We start from the raw sequence: 22,867 nt of genomic DNA, 5'->3' as shown, positions 1-22,867 counted from the left end.
AGGAACAAGACAAGAGTTTCTCTCTTTTCACCACTCACAGTCAAAATAGTATTAGAAATTCTAACTAGAGGGGCGCCTATGTGGCTCAGTGGGTTAAGGCTCTGCCTTCAGCTCAGGTCATGATCTCAGGGTCCTGGGATCAAGCCCTGCATCAGGCTCTCTGCTCAGCAGGGACCTTGCTCCCCCATCCCCTGTGTGTTGCTCTGTCCATTTGTGATCCCTCTCCTTCTCTCTCTGTGTCAAATAAATAACAAAAAGAAAGAAAGAAAGAAAGAAAAAGAAAGAAAGAAAAGGAAAGAAAGAAAGAAAAGAAATCCTAATTAGAACAATTAGGCAAGAAAAATAAATAACAGGTGTCAGGATTGGAAAGGAAGAAGTAACTCTGTCTTTATTTTTTGTTTTACTAATTTTATATACAGAAAAAATCCAGATGACTCAACCAAAAATTAGATCTAATCCACAAATTTAGTAAAATGTGTGACTCAAAATTCATATAAAAAATTAGTAGTGTATAAACTACTTATACATTAAAAAAAACTTTTTTTAAAAGAGAAATAAAGAAATTGATTCCATTTAAAATAGCATCAAAACCAGTAAAATCTTAGGAATAAATTTGTTTAAGGAGTTGAAATATCTGTACTCTGAAAACTTACTTTGATAAAAGAAATAAAAGAAGACACACATAAATGGAAAGTTATCCTGTGTTCATTGGAAGGCTCAATATTGTTAAAATGTCAATACTACCAAAGCCAGGTAGGTATAGATTCAAGATTCCAATGGGAAATTTTTACAAAAGTAGAAAGGACATTCTAAGATTTATATGGAACCACAAAGGACTTTGAAAAGTCAAAGAAATCTTGAGGAAGAAGAAGAAAGCAAGGAGCATTATACTTCCTGATTTGGAGTTATACTATAAAGCTAGAGTCATCAAAAATATATGGTACTGACATAAAAACAAACAAACTGACTAATGGAACAGAACTGAGAGCCTAAAATTAATCCAAGCATATAAGGTCAACTAATACTTAACAAGAATACACTAATGGAGCCAAGAATACTCAATGGAGAAAAGATGGCCTCTTTAATATATGGTGCTGGGATAATCGAATATTTGCATGTAAGGAAATGAAATTTGGTCCGTATTTTATCCCACTAATGAATATTAACTCAAAATGGATTAAAGACTTAAATGCAAGACCTAAAAATGTGAAACATATAGAAGAAAACATAAGAACAAACTCTCTGACGTGGGCTATGATAGTGTTTTTTTTTTGTTTTTGTTTTTGTTATTGTTTTCTTTTGGGGTGGGGGGTGATGACACCTAAAGCATAAGCAACATAATAAAAAATAAGCAAGAGGGACTACACTAAATTAAAAAGCTTCTGCATAGCCAATGGAGGAATCAACAAAGTGAAAAAAAACAGCCTAAAGAATTAGAAAAAAAATATTGCAAACCATGTATCTGGTTAAGGGCTACTATCAAACACATATAAAGAATTCATACAACTCATTAGCAAAAAAAGTCCAAATAATCCATTTAAAAATGGCCAATCTAAATAGACATTTCTCCAAAGAAGATGTACAAAAGACCAACAGGTATATGAAAAATGTTCAACATTAGTACTCATTAGAGAAATGAAAATCCAAACTATAACATAATAACCTCACACCTGTTAGAATAGTCATCATCCAAAAAACTAAGAGAACAAATCCTAGTTGGATGTTGTGAAAATGGAACATGTCTATTGGTGGGATTGTTAATTGGTATAACCACTGTGGAAAACAGTATGGAGGATCCTCAAAAAAAAAAAAAAAAGAAAAGAAATAACATCTGATCCAGCAATTCCACTTTTGGGAATACAACCAAAGGAAAAAGGAACAGTATCTTGAGATGATATCTGCACTCCTATGTTCATCCCATAATTATTTATAATATCCCAAACATGGAAAAAACCTATTCATCCATTAATGGATGAATGGATAAAGAAGTTGTAGTATCTATAAAGAATGGGATATTATCCAGCCATAAAAAAATAGGAATTCCTACCCTTTGTGATAATATGGATGAATCCTAGATGCAATATGCTAAGTGACATAAGACAGAGAAAGACAATTCTTTATTATCTCACTTATATGTGGAATCTAAAGAAAAAAAAAAAAAACTAGAATCAAAGAAACTCAAAAACTCATAGGAAAAGAGGTCAGACCTGTGACTATCTAGAGGTGGAAGGTGGGAGAGTAAGGAATTAAAGGAAGCTAGTCAAAAAGTACATACTTCAAGATAAATAAGTAGTAAGGATGTTATATACAGCATAATGATTATAGTTGACACTGCTGTATGATATACTGGAAAGTTACTAAGAGAGTAAATCCTAGGACTTCTCATCATAAGATCTGGTTTTTTTTTTTCCCTTTTTTGTCTTCACTTCTTATACAATAACGCATGTCAATTTTTTCTTAATAGAATTGGAAAAAGATGTGGTATACTCATACAATGGAAAATTATTCAGCCATAAAAAATGAAATAATAAGAATGCTACTAAATCAATGAGAGTTGATTTATACTAAGTGAATATAGTCATAAAAGATGATATATTATTTATTTATTTATTTATTTATTTATTTATTTTTAAAGATTTTATTTACTTATATCAGAACATGAGAGAGAGAACACGAGCAGTGGGGAGGGGCAGAGAGAGAGGGAGAAGCTGATCCTGCTCCCTGCTGATCAGGGAGCCCAAAGTGGAACTCAATCCCAGGACCCTGGGATCATGACCTGAGCCAAAGACAGACACTTTATGACTGAGCCACCCAGGTGCCCTATGATTCCATTTATATAAAATGTTCAGAGTAAGTAAATCTATAGAAACAGAAAAATAGATTAGTGGTTCACTAGGACAAGAAGAGATGAGAATTTGGGGGATGTTGATTAATGCGCTAATGGTTAGTGAGCACAGGGTTTTTTGGGTAGTAGTGAAAATACTTTAAAGTTGATTATGGTGATAGATGCACACCTTTGTATACATCCTGAAAGCCATTGAACTACACAGTTTAAATGAGTGAACTGTATGATATGTGAATTATACCTCAATAAAACCAATACAAAATAACATAAATGGAGTCATGAAGTATGTAACTTTTAGGGTTTGGTAGTTTTCACTCAGTATAGTTTTCTGGGAATTACTCCAGGTTGTAGGATGTATGAATAGTTTTTAAGTTTTTATTGCCTAGTAGTGTCCTACTCCATGATTTGAATGTGCACAGCTTGTTTAACCATTTACTTATTGAAGAACATCTGCATTGTTTCCAGATTTTTAGTTATTATAAGTAAAGATTGTGACTAATGTTGGTGTATGGGTTTTTGTGTGAACACAAATCTTATTCCTCTGGGATAATGCACAGTTGTACAGGAGTACAACTTCTGAGTCATAAGGTAGTTGCCTGCTTAATTTTCTTTCCTTGTAACTTTTTCTCTTTTCTCCTCACTCCGCTCTCTTTCCTTCCCTTTTCTTTGCTCTGCCTCATTTGCTTTCCTCTTTCTTTCTTAAAATTGTTTTCCATAATGATTATACCATTTTACATTATCTCCAGAAATGTATGAATAATAATCCATGTTCTCTGCACCCTTGTCAGCATATCGTATTGCCATCATTTTTTAATTTTAGTCATCCTGATAGGTTTATATTGTAAAATATAAGTGGTGATGGTATCTTATTTTATTTATAAATGTAGTGGTATCCTATATTAATTTGTATTGCCCTCACATTTAATAAACATTTTCTCATGTATTTGTTTGTCATCTTTAACTTCTTTGGTTAAATGTCCTGTCATATCTCATGTCTATGTTCAATTTGTTTTTGTTTATTTGTTTTGTTGTTGAATTGTGAAAATTTTTGTACATCAAGATACTAGTCCTGTGACTGATATGTGGTTTGCAAATAATTTCTCCCATTCCACAGCTTGCCTTTACATCATTGTCACAGAGCAAAATTTTTAATTTTGTGAAGTTCAATTTATAAAGTTTTTCCTTTCTATTTTAGGACATGCTTTTTGTGTGAAGTCTAAGAGCCTAATCCAATGTCCTAAATATTTTATCCTGTATTTTTTCCTAAGCATTCTATAATTTTACATTTGAATCTATGATACATTTTGAGTTAATTTTTGTATAAAGTGCAAGACTAAAATGAGGTTCATCTTTTTGCCTAGGGATATCCACTACACTAGCACAATTTTTTGAAAAGATTTTTTCCTCTATTGGATTGCTTTTTAAAACTTTGTCAAAAATTAGTTGGGCTTATCAATGTGGAGGTCTATGTTCTTTTCTTTTTTTTTTTTAAGATTTTTTATTTATTTGACAGAGATAGAGATAACAAGCAGGGGGGAGTAGCAGAGGGAGAAGAAGACTTCCACCTGAGCAGGGAGCCTGATGTGGGGCTCGATCCCAGGACTCTGGGGTCATTAACCTACTGAGCCACACAGGTGCCCCAATTTCTGGGATCTTTATATTTTTGTCCACAGATTTGTGTATCTATCCTTCCCAGCAATTACACACAGTCTTCATTACTATAGATACATAGTAGTCTTGAAATAAAGTAGACAGATTCCTAACATATTATTCTATTTTTCTAAAATTGCATTTTTATTTTTATTCATATTTTCCTTGAGGTTTTTCTATTTGACAAAGTTATTATTAAGCAAAGTGCTTTTCAGTTCCCAAGTGTTTGGAGATTTTTTTTTTCTGTTTTTAATTTTGAGTTTGATTTCATTGCATTCACAGAACATCCTTCATAATTTCAATTATTTTAAATTTGTTCAGGTTTGCCTATGGCCTAGACATGATTTATCTTAATACATATTCCATGAGTACTTCTGTTGTTATTTAATGTGTTCAGTAAACATTGATTAGATCCTGTCTGTTGATGGAGTTGAATTTTACTATATTCTTGATGATTTTCTGTCTAGCTATTTTAGCAATTATTGGAAAAAAGATGTTGAAGCCTCCAAGTATAATTATAGATTTGTCTATTTTTCCTTTTTGTTCTATCAGTTTTTGCTTCATATATTTTTTATCCTTTTTGTTTGGTGGATACATATTTAAGATAGTTATGTCTTCTTTGCAGATTGACCATTTCATCTTTATATAATCTCCTTCTCTGTCTCTAATAAGCTTACTTGCTCTAGTAAATTTATTAATATCTTATCTGATATTAATATAGCTATTTTGAATTTTCTATTAATTTTTGCATAATATATATTTTTCTATTCTTTTATTTTCTATCTGCCTTTATCATTACATTTGATTTGAATGTCTTATAGGTAGTAAATAACTCATTCATTTTTGTTTTGTTTTATTTTTTTGAGAGGGAGAGAGAGAGCATTAGCTGGGTGAGGGGTAGAGGTAAAGCAGACTCCCCAATGAGCAGGGACTCTGGGATCATGACCTGAGCCAAAGGCAGACACTTAACTGACTGAGCCACGCAGTTGCCCCTTCTATTTTGTTTTAGTTCACTTATGCTTTTAACTACTACGATAAATTATGTTTTTAATTGCTACATTTAGACCATTTATATTTAATGTGATTAAGATATTTTAATGCTTATGTTTTCCATTTTATTTTTTGTCTTCTGTCTGTTCTGTTTATTGTTTCTTTGATTCTTTTGTTATCTTCCTCTGAGTTACTTGTGCATTGTTTAGAATTCTCTTTTGATTTGACTATAGTTTTTTTTAAATGTATTTCTCTATATAGCACTTTAAAATAGTTGCTTAAGTTTTTAGATTATATATCTGTTTTTATTACAGTCTTCTGTTGTCATTTTACCAGTTCTAGTGAAATATAGAAACCTTACATCCCTTGCCCTTCCCTGTTTATAACTGTCTTAAATATTTCCTCCACATTCAATTGGAAACATATCAGAAAGTGTTAGAATTCTTTCTTTGATCAACATAACTTAGAATAGTCAAGTGGAGAAAGACAGTCTATTATATTTGTCAGGAGTCCAGCTGAGCCAGAGACAGCTAAGCTGTCAGATGTCAAAGTAGCCATTAAAAATAACAAGAAAAAAATAAAAGTCTCAGTGGTCTTTACTTACTGTGATGGTATAAGCAAGAGTCTAAAACAAAAACACCAAATCTCCCTCAAGTGTATTTTCCCCTATTCAATGGTGCACTGGTTGAGGGTCAAGTGGATCACAGATATATGGGGGTTGTCTCAAACAAATTTTAATGTGATTTTATGGGCCCTGAGACTGTTTGCAGGCAGGGATGAGGAAGGGCTAGTACTGAGTACCACGACGGGAAAAGTGTCTTTAAGTTTCCCCCTCCTCCTTCTGATAAGAAGGCTTCACATAGGCCTCTGAAGAAGACTTCTTCCCACAGTTAGATAAAAGAAACTACAAATAAAGATGCCTGGGCCAGGAATGAAAATGTGTTTGAAAACATGGCCAGCAATGGAAGACTGACTCCTTGATTTCAGTTCTCTTTAGAAATAGAAGTGCAGTGTCTGTGCACCAAGCCTAGTGTAAGGGGTATGCTTTACTCCATGAGGCCTTCCAAGTAATTGCCTATGGTAAGGACTGAAATATCACAAATAGATTTAGTTACTAGGAACCAGAATCCTCATTATTTACCCATGATTTTGCATAGTTCATTCTTAGTTCCTCTGATATTCCAGGGTTTCTTTGCTTACTGTATTTAAGAGGGCTTCCTTCAACTATTCTATTTTGGGTAGGTCTTATATTGACAAATTGTCATAGTATATATATATATTTTTATCCGGAAATGCCTTCATTTCCCCTTCATTCCTTGATTATCTTTTTTTGGATAAGGAATTACAGGATAACAGGTCTTTCTTTTAGCATTTGGAAAATACGCTACTTCCTTCTATCCTCTATGGTTTCTGATTAAAAAAAAAAAATCTGCCATTATTCAAAATGCTTTTTCTCATAGATAAGGTAAAATTCCTCTTTTGCTGTTTTCAAGATTTTCCCTATGTCTTTAACGTTTAAAAATTTAATTATGATGTGTTTAGATATAGAAGTCTTTGGGCTTACCCTGTTTGGTGACTACTCAGCTTCTTCAACCTATGTATTTATGTATCTAGCCAGATCTGGGATGTTTTCAGCCATTATTCTTTCAAGTATGTTCTTTTAAGTGCATTAAGACCTTCCTTTTCCTCTTTTTGGAACCTCAGTAGCATGAATTTCAGATCTTTTCTTATAGTCTCACAGTTTCCTTAGGCTCTGTTTATTTTTTAAACAAAATTTGATTTTCTTTCCATTGTTTATATAGGATAACATAGCTTTCTCTCTCCTAGTTCACTGATTCTTTCCTCTATTCCTTTCATTCTGCTGCTGCATTCACTGAACTTTTAAGTAATTGTATTTTTCAGTTCTAATTTTTTTTTGGTTCTTCTTGTATCTTATTCTTTGCTGAGGCCTTTTGATTATTCACTTCTTTAAAATGTGTGTATTTCCTTATTGAAGTATTTCATTATGACTGCTTTAAAATCTTTATCAGGTAGTTTCATCACATGTGTAATATTGATGTTGACATCTGTTGACTCTCCTTTTTTTTTGTTCAGTTTGACATCGTCCCATGATTTCATATTGAAGACTGGACATTTTGTGTTATGAGACTCTGTATTTTATTTAAACTTCCTGTTTTAATTGGATTTTTCTGATAGTAGCTTTTCAGGAGTAAAGGAAGTCACCATTTCATTATTTCCACATGGAGGTAGAAGTTCAGGTTCATCATTTAGACACCATCACACAGAGGTGGGGAAAGGGGGGTCTTTCCTGCATTACCTTGTAGGCAATTGTGAGAGTTTTAGCTTCCCATATTGTCCCCATTCACATGACAGAGGGCTTGGCTTCAGTACCACTTGACAATAGAAAATGTCCCGAATCTCCTATGGTCCACTCCATACACCAATATATCACAGAGGGTAAAGAATGCCTTGTCACTGCTGGGTGAGGTAGAAGTTTAGGCTTCTTATGTGTTCTCCATAAACATCATGGGGTAGGAAGGATTGTTACCAACAGGTGGGGAAGAATGTCACGGCTCACTACTTGGTCTTTTCTGATATTACAAAGTCAAGGATGTTGAAGCACCTCATCACAACTCAATAAAGTTGAAAATCTAGACTCTCCACTTGGCTTTTTTTGGTTAGGGTTGGGACCAGATGTGTTTTTTACTTGTTTTTATAGTGTTTGCAGAGAATAAAGAAGTATTTTCTGAAGGTTTCCTGTCATATTATGTTGTCCCTTTTGTGGTCCTCTGGCTAAGAGCAGACTTCCATTGGAGCTTCGGTTGTTGTGCCTCTTGACATTTCCAGATTACTAGCTCCTTCATGTCCAAGTCTTGATTATATGAGGAAAAAAGCAAACCTAGGAATTCACCACCATGTCATTCCCTGTGTCGTGAGTTCCCTAGCTGACCAGCCTTCTTTTCTTCATATTTAGAGTCTTCTTACATTTGTTTTATATGCACTTTCCAGAGTTGTTAGATATATTTAGCAGGAATAATATGGGAAAACATGTCTATTGCATCTTCACAGAAGCTGAATCCCCATTTTTGTTTGTTGGCTGCTTTTTTTTTTTTTTTTTTTTTTTTTTGTTTTGGTTTGTTTTTGGTTTGTTTTAGGTGAGACAGGATAGCTGGAGGAGACTGGGATAGAAAGAATTCCTTTCCCTCAAATGGAATGAAGCTCTAGCAAGGTGCTTCCCTTTAAAGGGTAAGCCTTTGTAATGGAGAAGTCTGATGCATTTCACAAGGATTACTCTTTCCTCCCCTCTGTCAGGGTCAAGAGGAAGTATTTCCTGGCTTCTCAAGAGGAGCTTGGGAGTAAATGTGGAGGCTCAGTTAAAACTGTAACTTCAGGAGTTTTCTACTCTCCAACTAGTCCACACAATCTCCAACAATTTTTAAAAATGACCTTTCAAAAAGTTCTACCAATGGCTCCAATAGCTTCTGCTCTAGGTAAGTAGATCTCAGCTTTGATTTTTGGGATGCTCCTATCTCTTCAAATTTCAATGTGGCAGTGTGTCTTGTGCCTTATTTTTCTCATGGGTCCAGGAATAATTGTTTATATTCAGTTTGTTTAACTTTCTTTTTTCTGTTATATAGATGAGAGGGAGGACTTCCACACTCTTTACATGTTGAAGCCAAGATGGGAAGTCCCCTAGATTTTCCTTCCCCTTCTTTTTATCTCATGCCACCTTCCCTCATAGTTTTGAAAATATAATGAAAGATATTTTGAGTTATTAATTGAAGCACTCCTTCCAGTAGTGACTTTATTCTCTAACACTTTTCAAATTTCTAATCCAGGGAAGTAATAACAAAAGAAAGAGGGAAAAAGAAATTAAAAATATCTCAACTCATAATTTAAAATAGCTGTGGAGACACTTAACAGCAAAAACTTTGGAAGAGTATTGCAGGTCTTCCAACTTTCCTGTAATTGCTGTAAAATCCTCCTCCTCAATTGAGTCCCTAATTTGAGGAGACAGCATACAGGAATGAGAGGGAAAGAGTAATTTAACTACTAGTGGTGTAGGAGAGATATTAGAATTCAAAGCCATTAACCAACAAATAATTCTTCAGGTGTTAGTACAAAAAGATGATTTTTCTTAAAGCACAGGGACAGGACCCATGGGCAGAAAGAGCTGCATCAGGGTAATGGGGAGTGGCCCATTATATACTCTCAAGGTGAGAGGGGATTAGAGATAGTGTAAGTCTCTAAGGAATGTTGGAAGCAAGGTTTCGAGGACCTTGAGAGGGCTAGCTATTATTGGGGAAAAGGTCACTTATTACTGTCTAATAAAACCTTAGTCTTGAAATCCTTCAGATGCATATCAGTAGTCCATATACTTGGAGATGATTACCTGAAATGCCGGATGAATAATACACCCACCTTAAAAGACCACCAGAGGGTCATTTATTGTAGGTTCGAACCCAGACCTCCACACACTCGTTGCCAGTGATGCTAAGAGGTCCCGAGCTGGGTAGGTGCAGGGTTTTTATATACAGGTACAAACAAGTTCTGGGTGGGCCGAGCCAATTGGTTGACATTTTGAATATTTGAAAAAGGCATATTTGGTGTTAGGTGATTGGTTTAGGGGGCCCGCGCGTGCATTAAGCAAGCAGCCCGCGCTCACGTTAAGCAATCAAACAGAAGCAGAACTGGCTGGTTAGCCCGCGCGTGCAAAAAGCAAGCGTTCATACAGAAGCTAAACTAGCTGGTTAGCTTTCGGTTTCCTGATTCCCTACATAGAATATGTTTTCATTCTGGGGGTTCTTTTGGTCTCCCATTCCCCCCTTTCTCAAGTACCTGAGGAGCCAATCTTGGGTCCTTAATGGTCATTAGTGTATTTGTCGTTGTTGCACAGGTCTAGGGGCTGATACTGCTGTCTTAAGAGCATGACTTGTACTGTCTGGAGGCATTGATTGACAAAAGCTACCAGACGATTTAAGATACATGGGCCAAAGGTCAGTAAGAGGAGTAAGATACAGAAGGGTACTAGCAGGGAGGATATCAAGGTAGTCAGCCAAGGGGATGAGTTAAACCATGACTGAAACCAGCCTTGTCCTAATTCCCGCTCCTTTTTCTGCTTTGCTAATCCTTCCTGTACCTTAGCCATCAAGTCCTTGACTATCCCTGAGTGATCAACATAGAAACAACATTCTTCCTTAAGGGCGGCACATAAGCCTCCTTGTTGGAGGAACAGGAGGTCTAGGCCCGTCTATTTTGAAGGACCACCTCTGATAATGAGCTGAAAGACTCCTGAAGTTTAGAGATGGATAATTCTAGCTCTTGTATGTCTATATCAATGGCTTCTCGTAAGCCTTGATAATGGTGGTGTTGTGAGATTAAGGCTGAGGCTCCAGTAGCCACCCAGGCAGTTCCTAGTCCTAGGCCCAGTATTAGAGCAAGGGTCAGGCTCATGGGTTCCCTCTTAGTTCTATGCAATCCTCCCTCCCAGTATGAGATCATGTCCTCATAGGGGTGGTAGATTAGGTGAGGGACAAGGTGTACCAGAACACAATAGTCATTGGTTCGGTTCAGTGCTGGTGGATGAATGCATGGGGTAATTCCAGTAGCGCAGGCCCACCAGGCATCTTGGGATGGTATTAGGTATTCATTTGTGGCATTTACAGTTATAGTCTGGTTGCAGAGGTGTGAATGTGTCAGTGGGACTAGCCCTATAGAGGTTCCCTTTCCTCTTATGGCCGCCAGTGTTAGGCGATGGTTGTGGCTCAACCACGGGCACATAGAGGCTGAGTTGGAGCTATTATAACTTCCAGAGATGGCCAGACCCTCATAAAAAGGGGGGGACACATCATAGCACAACCAGCAGGATTCTGTAGTGTTAGGATTAGTATAGTTTAGGACTTGAAAGGCATATTGAACCAGTTGGGTTAGACGAGTGCGGGTGTCCATTGGCTTAGGGCTTATGGTGGTCATGGTCTGAATTTTGAGGTACGGGGTGTGGTCTGTCAGGGTTGCCCTGGGAGTGGCAGGGCTCTTGTGGGGGCCCTGCGTGACAACTGGTGGGGCAAGAATAGGGTTGGGCCCTATTGCGGCTCTAGGGGTGTCTATGGACAGTTTTATAGTGAATGTTAGGCCGTCATCGTAGTGTTCTTTAAAGAATCTGAGGCCCCATGAGTATCCCCTAACCCAATTTAATTGTTTTTTTTTCCTGCTTCGGTGAAGGAAATTTTTAGTGGGTTGCACCATTTGTTCTGGCAAGGACTATCGGCTCCAATTCTGTTTGATACTACATGGGAGTAATTTGCCTTCACAGTTATAAAATCCCAGGTGGAAGTGGGATTCCAATAAGTGTCACCAGTGGTTTTGCAACCCCAACTAGAACAGTAGAAATCGCTCACTCCCCCACATTGGTATGTTCTTCCTCTCTGTTGAAGATTCCCGGGACTGGGACATACATAGAAGGTTAGTTTCCTTAACTTATATTGGCGTTGAGGATTTCCGCAACTGTAGATTGCGTGACCATGTAACCCTCCACTGGCAGGTATTGTGGGTGGCTTCTGGAGGTCCCACTGGTCTGCTATGTCCCAGTTTGCTGGGGGCCCCAAGGCTATTTTACAAATGTCAGGGTATAAGTTAGGCCACCATGTGTAGGGAGTGGCAATGTGTGATATATTCCAAACTGTTAGTCCTACACTATTAATGATCTGCCAGGTTAGAGTGGCTGGGGCATGGGGATTGGTCATGGGGGTCCAAGGCAATGATAATAAGATCAGAACTGCGAGTAGGTCCCCCACGTTGGTTACTGAGGGGGAGGGTTTTGGCGCAGGGTGAGCTTTAGGGGATTGTCCTTACTGCGGCCAACTGTCCAACTGGCGTCCGGGTTAGGTTTCTCGACGAAATCCGACAGGGGGTCGACTGTTTTGACGTGAGTGTGGTGGATCCAGGCGGCTATGTTGTCTACTTTAACAGCTGTAGGGGTGGTCAGTATGATCTGATAAGGCCCTTTCCATCTGGGCTCGAGAGTCTCAGGCCGGTGTCGCTTGACGAGGACCCAATCCCCCGGGCGGTATTGGTGGGATGCGGGTGGTGGGCCTGTCTCGTATAAATCCTTCAGTTTAGGCCAAATTCTTTTGTGGACCCGCTGCAGGGCTTGGAGGGAAAACAAGAGGGAGTTATCCTGGTCCGACTTAATGAGATCAGTCTTGAGTTTGGGTATGATGGGAGGAGGCCTGCCATACATGATTTCATATGGCGTGAGCCCCAGCTTGTATGGGGTGTTGCGTACCCAATACAGAGCGTAGGGGAGTAGAGCCACCCAGTTAGCGCCAGTCTCCATGGTCAATTTAGCAAGGGTCTCTTTTAAGGTTCTATTCATCCTCTCTACCTGTCCTGAGCTCTGGGGTCTACATGCACAATGTAATTTCCAATTAACCCCAAGTACAGAAGCCAGGCCCTGACTTACCTTAGAGACGAAGGCTGGCCCATTATCTGATCCCATCATAATAGGAAAGCCATACCTGGGCAGAATATCCTCGAGTAGTTTCTTTGCCACAACCTGTGCTGTTTCATGCTTGGTTGGGAAAGCCTCAGTTCACCCTGAAAAGGTATCTACAAACACCAGTAAATACTTATAGCCATATTTTCCAGGCTTTACCTCTGTAAAATCTATCTCCCAGTAGGCCCCCAGCAGGGTCCCTCTTTCTCGGTATCCGATCACAGTGGGATGTGGGTAAGTGTTTTGGAGCCAGCAGGCTGTACAACCTGAGGCAATTCTTTCAGCTTTTTCAGCGATGGTTTTTTTTTTTTTTTTAAAGATGTTATTTATTTATTTGACAGAGAGAGATCACAAGTAGACGGAGAGGCAGGCAGAGAGAGAGAGGGAAGCAGGCTTCCTGCCGAGCAGAGAGCCCGATGTGGGACTCGATCCCAGGACCCCGAGATCACGACCTGAGCCGAAGGCAGCGGCTTAACCCACTGAGCCACCCAGGCGCCCCTCGGCGATGTTTTTGATGATCAACCTGGATTGCCTCATAAGGTCCTGGAGTCTTCTGGAGCCCAAATGGGTTGTGTGATGAATCCGCTCTAAGACTGCCTGTCCCAAGGCCTCAGGGAGGACGATATTGTCCTTAGCGCCCCGCCACCAACCATCCTTGACCTGAGTCATCGGGAGTGTACTCATCCAGGTGATGTCTTCCTCAGAGTACTCGGGGCGAGGCGGCAGTTCTCGGGGCCCCGGGTCGGGTAGCTGTATGGGTAGCACTGGAATGTTCCCGTAGGCTATCTGGCGAGCAGTCTGGTCAGCAAAATTGTTTCCCCGGGAGACCGGATCGTTTGGTTTTTGATGGCCAGGGCAATGTACTATGGCTAGCTTCTTGGGGGCCCAGATGGCTGTTAGTAGGGCCAAAATTTCATCCCTGTTTTTGATGTCTTTCCCTTCGGCGGTGAGTAGCCCCCTCTCCCTGTAAATTGCTCCATGAATGTGGGCCGTAGCAAAGGCATATCGGCTGTCTGTGTATACAGTCATTCGGAGGCCTTGCCCCAACTTAAGGGCCTGGGTCAGGGCGATTAACTCAGCCCTCTGTGCTGACGTGCACGGAGGCAATGCTTCCGCCCAGATAACTTCTGTTTCAGATGTGACCGCGGCCCCTGCGTACCTCTGTCCTTCGTGGACGAAAATGCTGCCATTAGTGAACCAAATGACTTCGGCATCCATCAGGGGGTAGTCCTGCAGGTCTTCCTGCAGCCTGTGAACCTGGGCCAATATGTCGGCACAGTCATGGAGGGGGGGCGTCTAGATCCAGGTCAGGTAACAGTGATGCGGGGTTTAGAGCCCGAGGGGAAGTATAGGTTATTCTCAAGGGGTTTAGTAACAGTCCTTGGTAGTGGACCATGCGAGCATTACTCATCCACTGGTCCGGAGGTTGTTTAAGGACGCCTTCAGTAGCGTGCAGGGTGGTCGCATGTAATTCCTGACCCATTGACAACTTATCGGCATCTTTCACCATCAAGGCGGTGGCCACTATCATTCGAAGGCAAGGGGGCCACCCTGCTGCTACTGGGTCTAATTTCTTTGAGAGATATGCTACGGGTCTAGGCCAGGGGCCTAAGTGTTGGGTCAATACTGCCTTTGCCACCCCATTACGCTCATCCACATATAAGTGGAATGGTTTGGAAATGTCCAGCAGTCCCAGTGCTGGTGCTGAGAGGAGGGCCTCCTTTATCTGCTGGAAGGCTCGCTCTGCCTCCTCCGTCCATTCAAAGTTCTGCTGGTTCTTGGAAGCTATGTACAGGGGCTTGGCCATCTTGGCGAAGCCCGGTACCCATAGTCGGCAGTATCCTGCTGTCCCCAGGAACTCCCTTAGCTGGCATGGCGAGGTAGGTCGGGGGATGCGGAGCACAGTGTCCTTTCGGGCATCGGTGAGCCATCTTTGCCCCCCTCACAGCAGGTATCCCAGGTACACTACCTCAGGCTTGCAGATCTGGGCCTTCTTTGCTGAGGCCCGGTACCCCAGGTCACCGAGGGTCCGAAGGAGGTTTTCGGTTCCTCGAAGGCAGGCCTGTTGAGTCTCTGCAGCTATTAAGAGATCATCTACATACTGCAAGAGCGTTATATCAGGATTTTGTCTCTTGTACTCACTTAGATCCTCGTGGAGGGCCTCATCAAACAGGGTGGGTGAGTTCTTGAATCCTTGCGGGAGACAAGTCCATGTCAACTGCCCATTTATGCCTTTCTCAGGGTCTGTCCATTCGAATGAAAAGAGATCTTGGCTTTTGGGTGCCAAGGGCAAACTGAAAAAGGCATCCTTCAGGTCGAGAACAGTATACCATTTCTTGTTAGGCCTCAGGGCACTGAGGAGAGTGTAGGGGTTAGGGACTGTAGGGTGTATGTCCATAACTCGCTTGTTGACTTCCCTCAGGTCTTGTACAGGCTGGTAGTCCCTGCTGTTGGGCTTACGTACTGGCAGCAGGGGAGTGTTCCAAGCCGAGTGGCAGGGGCGTAGCACCCCTGAGTCCAGGAGGCGATGGATGTGAGGGGTGATACCCGATTTAGCCTCTGTGGACATGGGGTACTCTTTGACCCGGACGGGGTCGGCCCCAGGTTTAAGTTCTATAAAGAGGGCCGGTCAGTGCTTAGCTAGTCCCACACCTCCTGTTTCCGCTCAGGCTTCAGGAAACCGGAGAAGCCAGGACTTGATATTTTGTTCCTGAGGGGGTGCTGTTTGGTGGAGCCGATACTCATCTTCCGAACGCACTGTAAGTATTGATAATGGCAGGTTCTGAGAGTCGGTCACCGTGGGACTGCCGGGTTGGAAGTAAACATGTGCTCCCATTTTGGTAAGCAAGTCTCTCCCCAACAAGGGGCAGGGGCTATCAGGGATGATCAGGAAAGAGTGAGTCACTTTCCCTGTGCCCAAGTCCACTGTCCATTGAGTGGTCAAGGGGTATCTTTTAGTCCCGGTGGCTCCCTGGACCCAGTAGGACTTATCCGAAATCTTTCCATGGGGTTTGGTCAACACCGAGTGTTGGGCTCCGGTGTCAACCAGGAACTGTATGGGGTTCCCCTCCACTCGTAGGGTTACCCTGGGCTCGGGGAGGGGATCCAAACCCTGCCCCCCCTAGTCAGAGTTCCGGGTAAACAGAATGGGGTTGGGCTTTGGCTCCCATTGTTGCGGCCTAGCCCGTGGCGGGTTTCTTTTAGGGCAATCATGTGCCCAGTGTCCCTTTGCCCTGCAATTTGCGCATTGATCTTTATCTAGGGGACATCTGGGTTGTCGGGCTATTTGGGATTCCCCTCGAGGGGTTGACTCCTTCTGGACGAAGGTAGCCAGGACTTTGGTCATCTCCTTTGTCACTTTAAGCTGTTTATCCTCCAGGGTGTCCCAGTTGTTGTAGACCCACTGTGCTATGCGGAGCAGATCCTGAACCTGTTTGCCTTCTAGATCCTCTAATTTTTGGAGTTTCCTTTTAATGTCAGGGGCCGCCTGGTTTACAAAGGACATAACTACTGCTGCCTGATTCTCAGGGGCCTCGGGATCCATGGGGGTGTACTGTCTAAAGGCTTCCATCAATCTCTCTAGGAATGCTGCCGGGCTCTCTGTCTTACCTTGCATCACTGCATACACTTTGGCCAAATTGGTGGGCTTGCGAGCAGCAGCCCTGAGACCCGCCATTAGAGTCTGGCGATAAATGAGCAGTCGTCCCCTACCTTCTGCCGCGTTGTAGTCCCAGTCAGGCCTGGTCAAAGGGAAACCCGCATTAATGAGGTCTGGATTGACCGTTGGCCGGCCATCGTCCCCGGGGACCAGCTTTCTCGCTTCCACCTGGATTCTCTCTCTTTCCTTGGTGGTAAACAGGATACGCAAGAGCTGCTGGCAGTCATCCCAGGTGGGCTGGTGAGTGAACATAATGCTGTCTAGGAGAGCTATAAGATCTTTCGGGTTATCTGAAAATCACGCATTCTGAGTTTTCCAATTATACAGATCACTGGTTGAAAAGGGCCAATACTGGAGTCGGGGATTGCCAGTATCATCAGGGGGACCAATCTCCCGGAGGGGTAAAGCAACAGTTGAGTCTGGCGGGCGGGGAGGGTTCTCCCTTTGAGAGCGCCCTCTAGTGTGCCCGGCAGGCCTGTCTGTCCCTCCGTGGGTGACAGGGGCTGTGGCCATTGCCTCTCGACCCTCCGTTTCCGCCTGGGGTGGAGCGCGTGCGGCCATTGGCATGGGGGCAACCTGGGGCCTTGTGGGAGGAGGTAGGTAAGGGGGTGGGTCTAAACTGAGTAAGTCTTGGCTATCAGGGAGGACAGGTGGAGGGGGCGCAGACAGGTTTCAAGGTCTGGGGGATTCCATGGGTCGGGCTGCAAGGATCTTGCAACTTCCTGAGGACAGGAAGTGGGCCAACCAGGGAGGGGGATTTTCCACTAAATCTTGCCAGACCAGTATGTAGGGGGCTTGGTCTGGGTGTCCTTCTTTCCCAGGTAGGAGAACTTGGGCCTTGGTCCTGAGGATTATGGGTAGGCAGAAGGTGCCTTCAGTGGGCCATCCCACCCTGTAGGTTGGCCATTCGGAGCGGCAAAAAGTGATGAGTCTAGATCTCCGGATATCCAGGCTCAGGTCATTGCCTCTCGAACGTCCCTGAGATTAGCCAAGAGGAGGAAGAGTAGAGTACTCTGGGTTTGCCCCATTTGACCAGGTAGCTCCCAGATTAAGAAAATAGTTAAAATGAGGAGAAAGCCGCCTAGAATAGGCAGGAAGCAACAGAGGCACCGGTGCAAGGGTTGCGAGATGAACGAACAAGTGAGGAATTCGAAAGGGCGGGGTGAGGATGAGCGCTCCCAGTCGGCCAGCCTGAAGGGATGGATAATGGCCTTCGGAGGGCTGAAGGTAGGGGCTAGGCGAGTTCCATCCTCAGACAGTGGGAGTAGGAAATCTTCTCCTTCACCTGCCAAGGTGAATCTAAAAGTGAAACAGGTTAGGAGATACGGTTAATTTGGAAAAATGTTTCCTCCAACCTGGAGGGGCAAACGTTAGAGAACCAGCAATGTTTAAGACAAAACATTAAGAGACATAACATTATAATCTTATAGTTCATTTGGTCCCATGTTACTAAATCTGGTTTAGTCCGAATGCAGCTTTTTGATATCAGTGTCTTTCTTCCCTCCCATCGTGCACAAAGTCACAGACAAAGGGAGGGGGATCTCTCAGATGCTGTCCTGCTCGCATCCCTCGCGGGAACTTAGGAGCATCTTAGCTAAGGTCTGTCCGTATAAACCCTAGACCAGGCTACTCCATGGAGTAGATGACCGTTATGCCATATGATGACCCACGAGACTCAGGGTGCAGCCCATTCAGACTCCGTAGCCAAAGTGGTGGAGCCTACAGACACACTCGCACAGTCAGGCACTCTTCAGATTCAAATAGGTTGGACACCCTCCCCTTTAATAGAATAAAAGCTTCACATCTACTGTTGTAACTTAGTTAACTGGCACAAGGGACACGGAACACACAATCACAATTAACAACATAACATGGAGACACACTACACTTTTGATGGCCCCCGAGGTGGGACTCGAACCCACAATCCCTGAGAGGCCCCTGCTGGGCAACGAGGGACGTCTCCGTCAGCCCACTGGCAGCCCTATAGCGCGTCCGCCAGGGACTTATTTGCCAGTCCTCGATCTGGGACTCGAACCCAGATATAGAACACAGAAAGGACAAAGCGCAAAGACAGAACACAGGAACAAAGCACAAAAAAGAACACAGGAACAAAGCCGGCTCTCTTACCGATCGGTTTCCAGCGACCTGTTGACTAGTTGTCTGGTGGGCTTGCAAAGGGGGGGGGTATCCCGGACGAGCCCCCAGATGAAATGCCGGATGAGTAATATGCCCACCTTAAAAGACCACCAGAGACGTGAGTCAAAGCCAAGCGGCAAGGGTCGATTATTGCAGGTTCGAACCCGGACCTCCGCGCACTCGTTGCTGGTGATGCTAAGAGGTCCCGAGCTGGGTAGGTGCAGGGTTTTTATATACAGGTACAAACAAGTTTTGGGTGGGGCCGAGCCAATTGGTTGACATTTTGAGTATTTGAAAAAGGCATATTTGGTGTTAGGTGATTGGTTTAGGGGGCCCGCGCGTGCGTTAAGCAAGCAGCCCGCGCTCACGTTAAGCAATCAAACAGAAGCAGAACTGGCTGGTTAGCCCGCGCGCGCAAAAAGCAAGCGTTTGTACAGAAGCGAAACTAGCTGGTTAGCTTTCAGTTTCCCGATTCCCTACATAGAATATGTTTTCATTCTGGGGGTTCTTTTGGTCTCCCATACCAACAGGTATCTTGGGGGTTTAGAGATAAAGGAAGCTTGCAAAGGAATTTTTATATGTTAAAGTAGACTTACAGGATTAGGGTGGTGGGGGGCTGGGCTAGGATTATCTCTTGCCCTTAGCAAAGTTTTAACATGGTGTCTGTTGAGTCCCCAAAGGAATGTTACTCTGCCTGTTTCAAGGACTTGTCAGTGGACTGTAGAATATAAGAAAATTTAATAATTTTTTCCTGCCTTTGTTTCCCACATCACTAGTAATTTCCTGAGCTTGAGTCATGTTCTCTTTCTCAAAGTTGAATCACACTGAGTGGTGTGTGTGTGCGTGCATGTGTGTGTCTACATGTGTGTAGGTGTATTGAGAGGAGAATTCTCAAAGTTGAATCACACTGAGTGGTGTGTGTGTGTGTGTGTGTGTGTGTGTGTGTGTACGTGTGTGTAGGAGTATTGAGAGTATAGTGAAACAACAGAAACATCAAGACTGTCTTCACAGGCATGAAATAGCACAAGGTCATGCTCTCAGAAGTACTCCACACTTATTTTAATGATTTGCTATTACTGTCTTGAAATTTCTAGTAATTTTAAAAAACAGGACTCTGAATTTTCATTTTGTGCTGAACCTCTATAAGCTCCAAGAAAATCTAAGAGATAAAGAATCTGATTCCCTGAATGGGCTCTGGGTGGAGGCAAACTTCATAGAATTTGAAGAAGCCCAACACATATTGAGAGTGGTGATAGTGCAGAGATAACTACAGGCAGTGTCCAGGTAGAAAGCCTTGGGGGAGTTCACGGTTCTCTGCATCTAAAATTGAATGGGGTATAACCATATTATGATGTATAGTAAAAAGGAGTTTAGGTGTTACTGATCAGAATGGAGATGGGAGGGAGGGAGGAGAAAGAGAGAGAGAGAGAGAGAGAGAGAGAGATCTTTACTTCTCTAATGCCCTGAGACTATGAAAGTCCTTGGAAATTAGACCCAGCATAGAGAATGAAGGGATACATACTGTAAGAAGGCAGAGATTACTTAAAATTGATTGAAATTAACTTTGATTGAAATTAACTTTCCACTGTCTTGTAGAATTGGGATATCAAACCAAATCAACATAACAAGCATTATGGACTGAATATTTGTGTTCCTCCAATAACCATATATCGATATCCTATCACCTAATGTAATGATATTTGGAGATAGGGCCTTTGGGAAGTGATTAGATTATACAAGGTAATAAGAGTAGGGCCCTGGTCTGATGGGATCAGTGTGTTTGTAAAGAGACACCAGAAAATCTGCTCTCTGTCTCCCCTGTGTGATGACATAGTGAAAAAGCCACTATTTACAAGGCACGAAGACAGAGACTCCCAGCTTCCAAACTGTGAGACATAAATTTCTGTCATTTAAGCCACTCAGCTTATCATACTCTGTTATGGCAGCCTGAGATGACTAGGTCACTCAGAGAAAAATAAAATTATAATAATGCCCATTTTAATTTAAAACCATCAGTTTGTGCCCATTATAAACTCTACATTTTAGCATAATAAAGGGTTCGACATATCCCAAAGGTGATATTCTTTTCTTCACTTCTGAGTCTCTGAAGAGAGTCATGTCACGTTAGACTAGATTCTGACCGTCCATGTGTATATGCATGTGTGTGCATGTATGCGTGTATATTTCTTTTTTATTTCACCACACTAGGGACAAGGCCTTTGCTAGCCCAAGCCTCAGCAAAACTTTTAAACCCTATTTGTCATTGGAATGATTTGCCTTGATCTCCAATTTCACAGTGAGCCAAGTTTTGAACTCATAAGATATGTGAGGCACACACGATCACTTATTCCCACAAAAACTGAATTTCAGGCCATGTCTTCCTATTTCTAGACCTGTATAACAGTGAATCTGCATCTTCAACCTTCACTTCTACTTTATTTTTGTATTCAATTTTTAGTTCACAGAGACATTTACCCACTTTTTTTAAAAAGATTTTATTTATTTATTTGACAGAGAGAGATCACAAGTAGACAGAGAGGCAGGCAGAGAGAGAGAGAGAGAGGGAAGCAGGCTCCCTGCTGAGCAGAGAGCCTGATGCGGGACTCGATCCCAGGACCCTGAGATCATGACCTGAGCCGAAGGCAGCGGCTTAACCCACTGAGCCACCCAGGCGCCCCCATTTACCCAATTTTTGAGTGAAACTATATATTTAAAATACAGTTTTGGTGCTTTTAGGTAAAGATAAAAAATAGCAACAATGGGCTGAGGAAGGGTAAGATGGTGGAGAAGTAGGAGTCTCTGTTTCAACTGGTCCCCTAAAGTGAGCTAAATATCTACCAGAACACCCATGAAGTCAGCTTGAAATGTAAGATTATACACTTCTGGATCTCTACAGGGACAGAAGACATCAGTGGAGAGGTAACATGGAGTGGGAACGCTTAGACTGAAATTGGAGGATAAACAGAAGGGGCAGGGAGCCACCAGAATTGACCCATTGGAAAGCAATACCCCAATACAAAAGTGCCCTGTCATTGGGGACCAGTATTAACTTGGAGACTGGTTAAAAGAACAAAAGACCTATGGTGCAACTGGTGGAATTGGGCAGTCATGGGCATAGGCCTAAGCCCAAAGTCCCAGGATGGTTACCACCGGTGACCACCCATGACAGAGAGATCCCAGTAGGGGGTCCAGTCCGTGTTCCCTGGGCCCATGGCTTTGCATTTCTTGCACCTTCGCATGGCTGGGTGCACTCCCATCCACACCTGAGACACCCTGGTGTGGGGAGTGGCCTGTGGTCTCTGGGCCCTCAACCTTCTGTGACCAGCATGGCTGTGGGGTCTGAGTGCATCCAGCCTGTGCCTGAGAGAAACTGGCACAGTGTTAGTGTGGGGTCCTTTGGCCAGCAGGTTCCATGACCTCAGCTGGGGGCAAGTGCACTGGATGTGGGCATGGAGCCCAGACGGCTTTCCCAAGAATGGCAGCCACCCAGGTTCGGGCTCACCTGGACCAATATCACTCATGGTTTTAGTGGCACAGGGGTGCAGAGATAAGCAGGGGCCTCAGGTGGCCACTGAGATGGTGGCTAGGGGTGCACACCACCTCTAGGGTGTTGCAGTGTTCAACGGAGTATGCAGAAGGGGAGTCTGTGTGTTCTGGACCACCCAGAGGGGAACAGACTGAGGCTTCTCTCTGAGGCAGAGGCCTGGGTGCAGATAGAAACCTCCAGAAAGCCTCAAAAAGCCACCAAAGAACAAAAACTTCCAGAGAACAAAAGCCTGAAAAACCGATTTCCACAGAGACAAACCCCTTGATAGGGAGCAGGGCAACTCAGCCCAGCCAGGACTGATTGAAAAACAATGCAGGAGGCCCCTCCCCCAGAAGACAAGCCAAAAGAACAAGAGGACAACCACCACAGGTTCCCCATAAAAATGTAAAACTGCAGCATCAGGGGAAAACAATATGTTAAGCTCCCAGTATTGCCCCAAAGCCTGTATATTTCATAGATACAACTTTCTTTCTTTCCTTCCTTTTTAAAAATTCATTCTCACGATTCTTGTTCTTTTAATTTTTTTTAACATACTTACCATTACAA

The 22,867-nt window shown here is 42.7% G+C and overlaps 1 protein-coding gene across 1 annotated transcript; it reads right to left on the bottom strand.

Annotated features, from left to right (window-relative positions):
* Positions 1-12,284: 12,284 nt before the first annotated feature.
* Positions 12,285-17,205, bottom strand: LOC111155523. Its single transcript, XM_022515689.1, is given in 3 exon segments — positions 12,285-13,264; positions 13,457-14,268; positions 14,270-17,205. Coding segments are annotated over 3 exon segments (4,728 nt in total).
* Between the last annotated feature and the right edge of the window lie 5,662 nt (positions 17,206-22,867).

Source organism: Enhydra lutris, unplaced genomic scaffold (assembly GCF_002288905.1).
Source record: "Enhydra lutris kenyoni isolate GAN:26980312 unplaced genomic scaffold, ASM228890v2 scaffoldscaffold42, whole genome shotgun sequence".
NCBI classification, from domain to species: domain Eukaryota; kingdom Metazoa; phylum Chordata; class Mammalia; order Carnivora; family Mustelidae; genus Enhydra; species Enhydra lutris.
The sequence above is the reverse complement of the archived record's forward strand: the minus strand, read 5'-3'. Positions and strand labels throughout refer to the sequence as shown.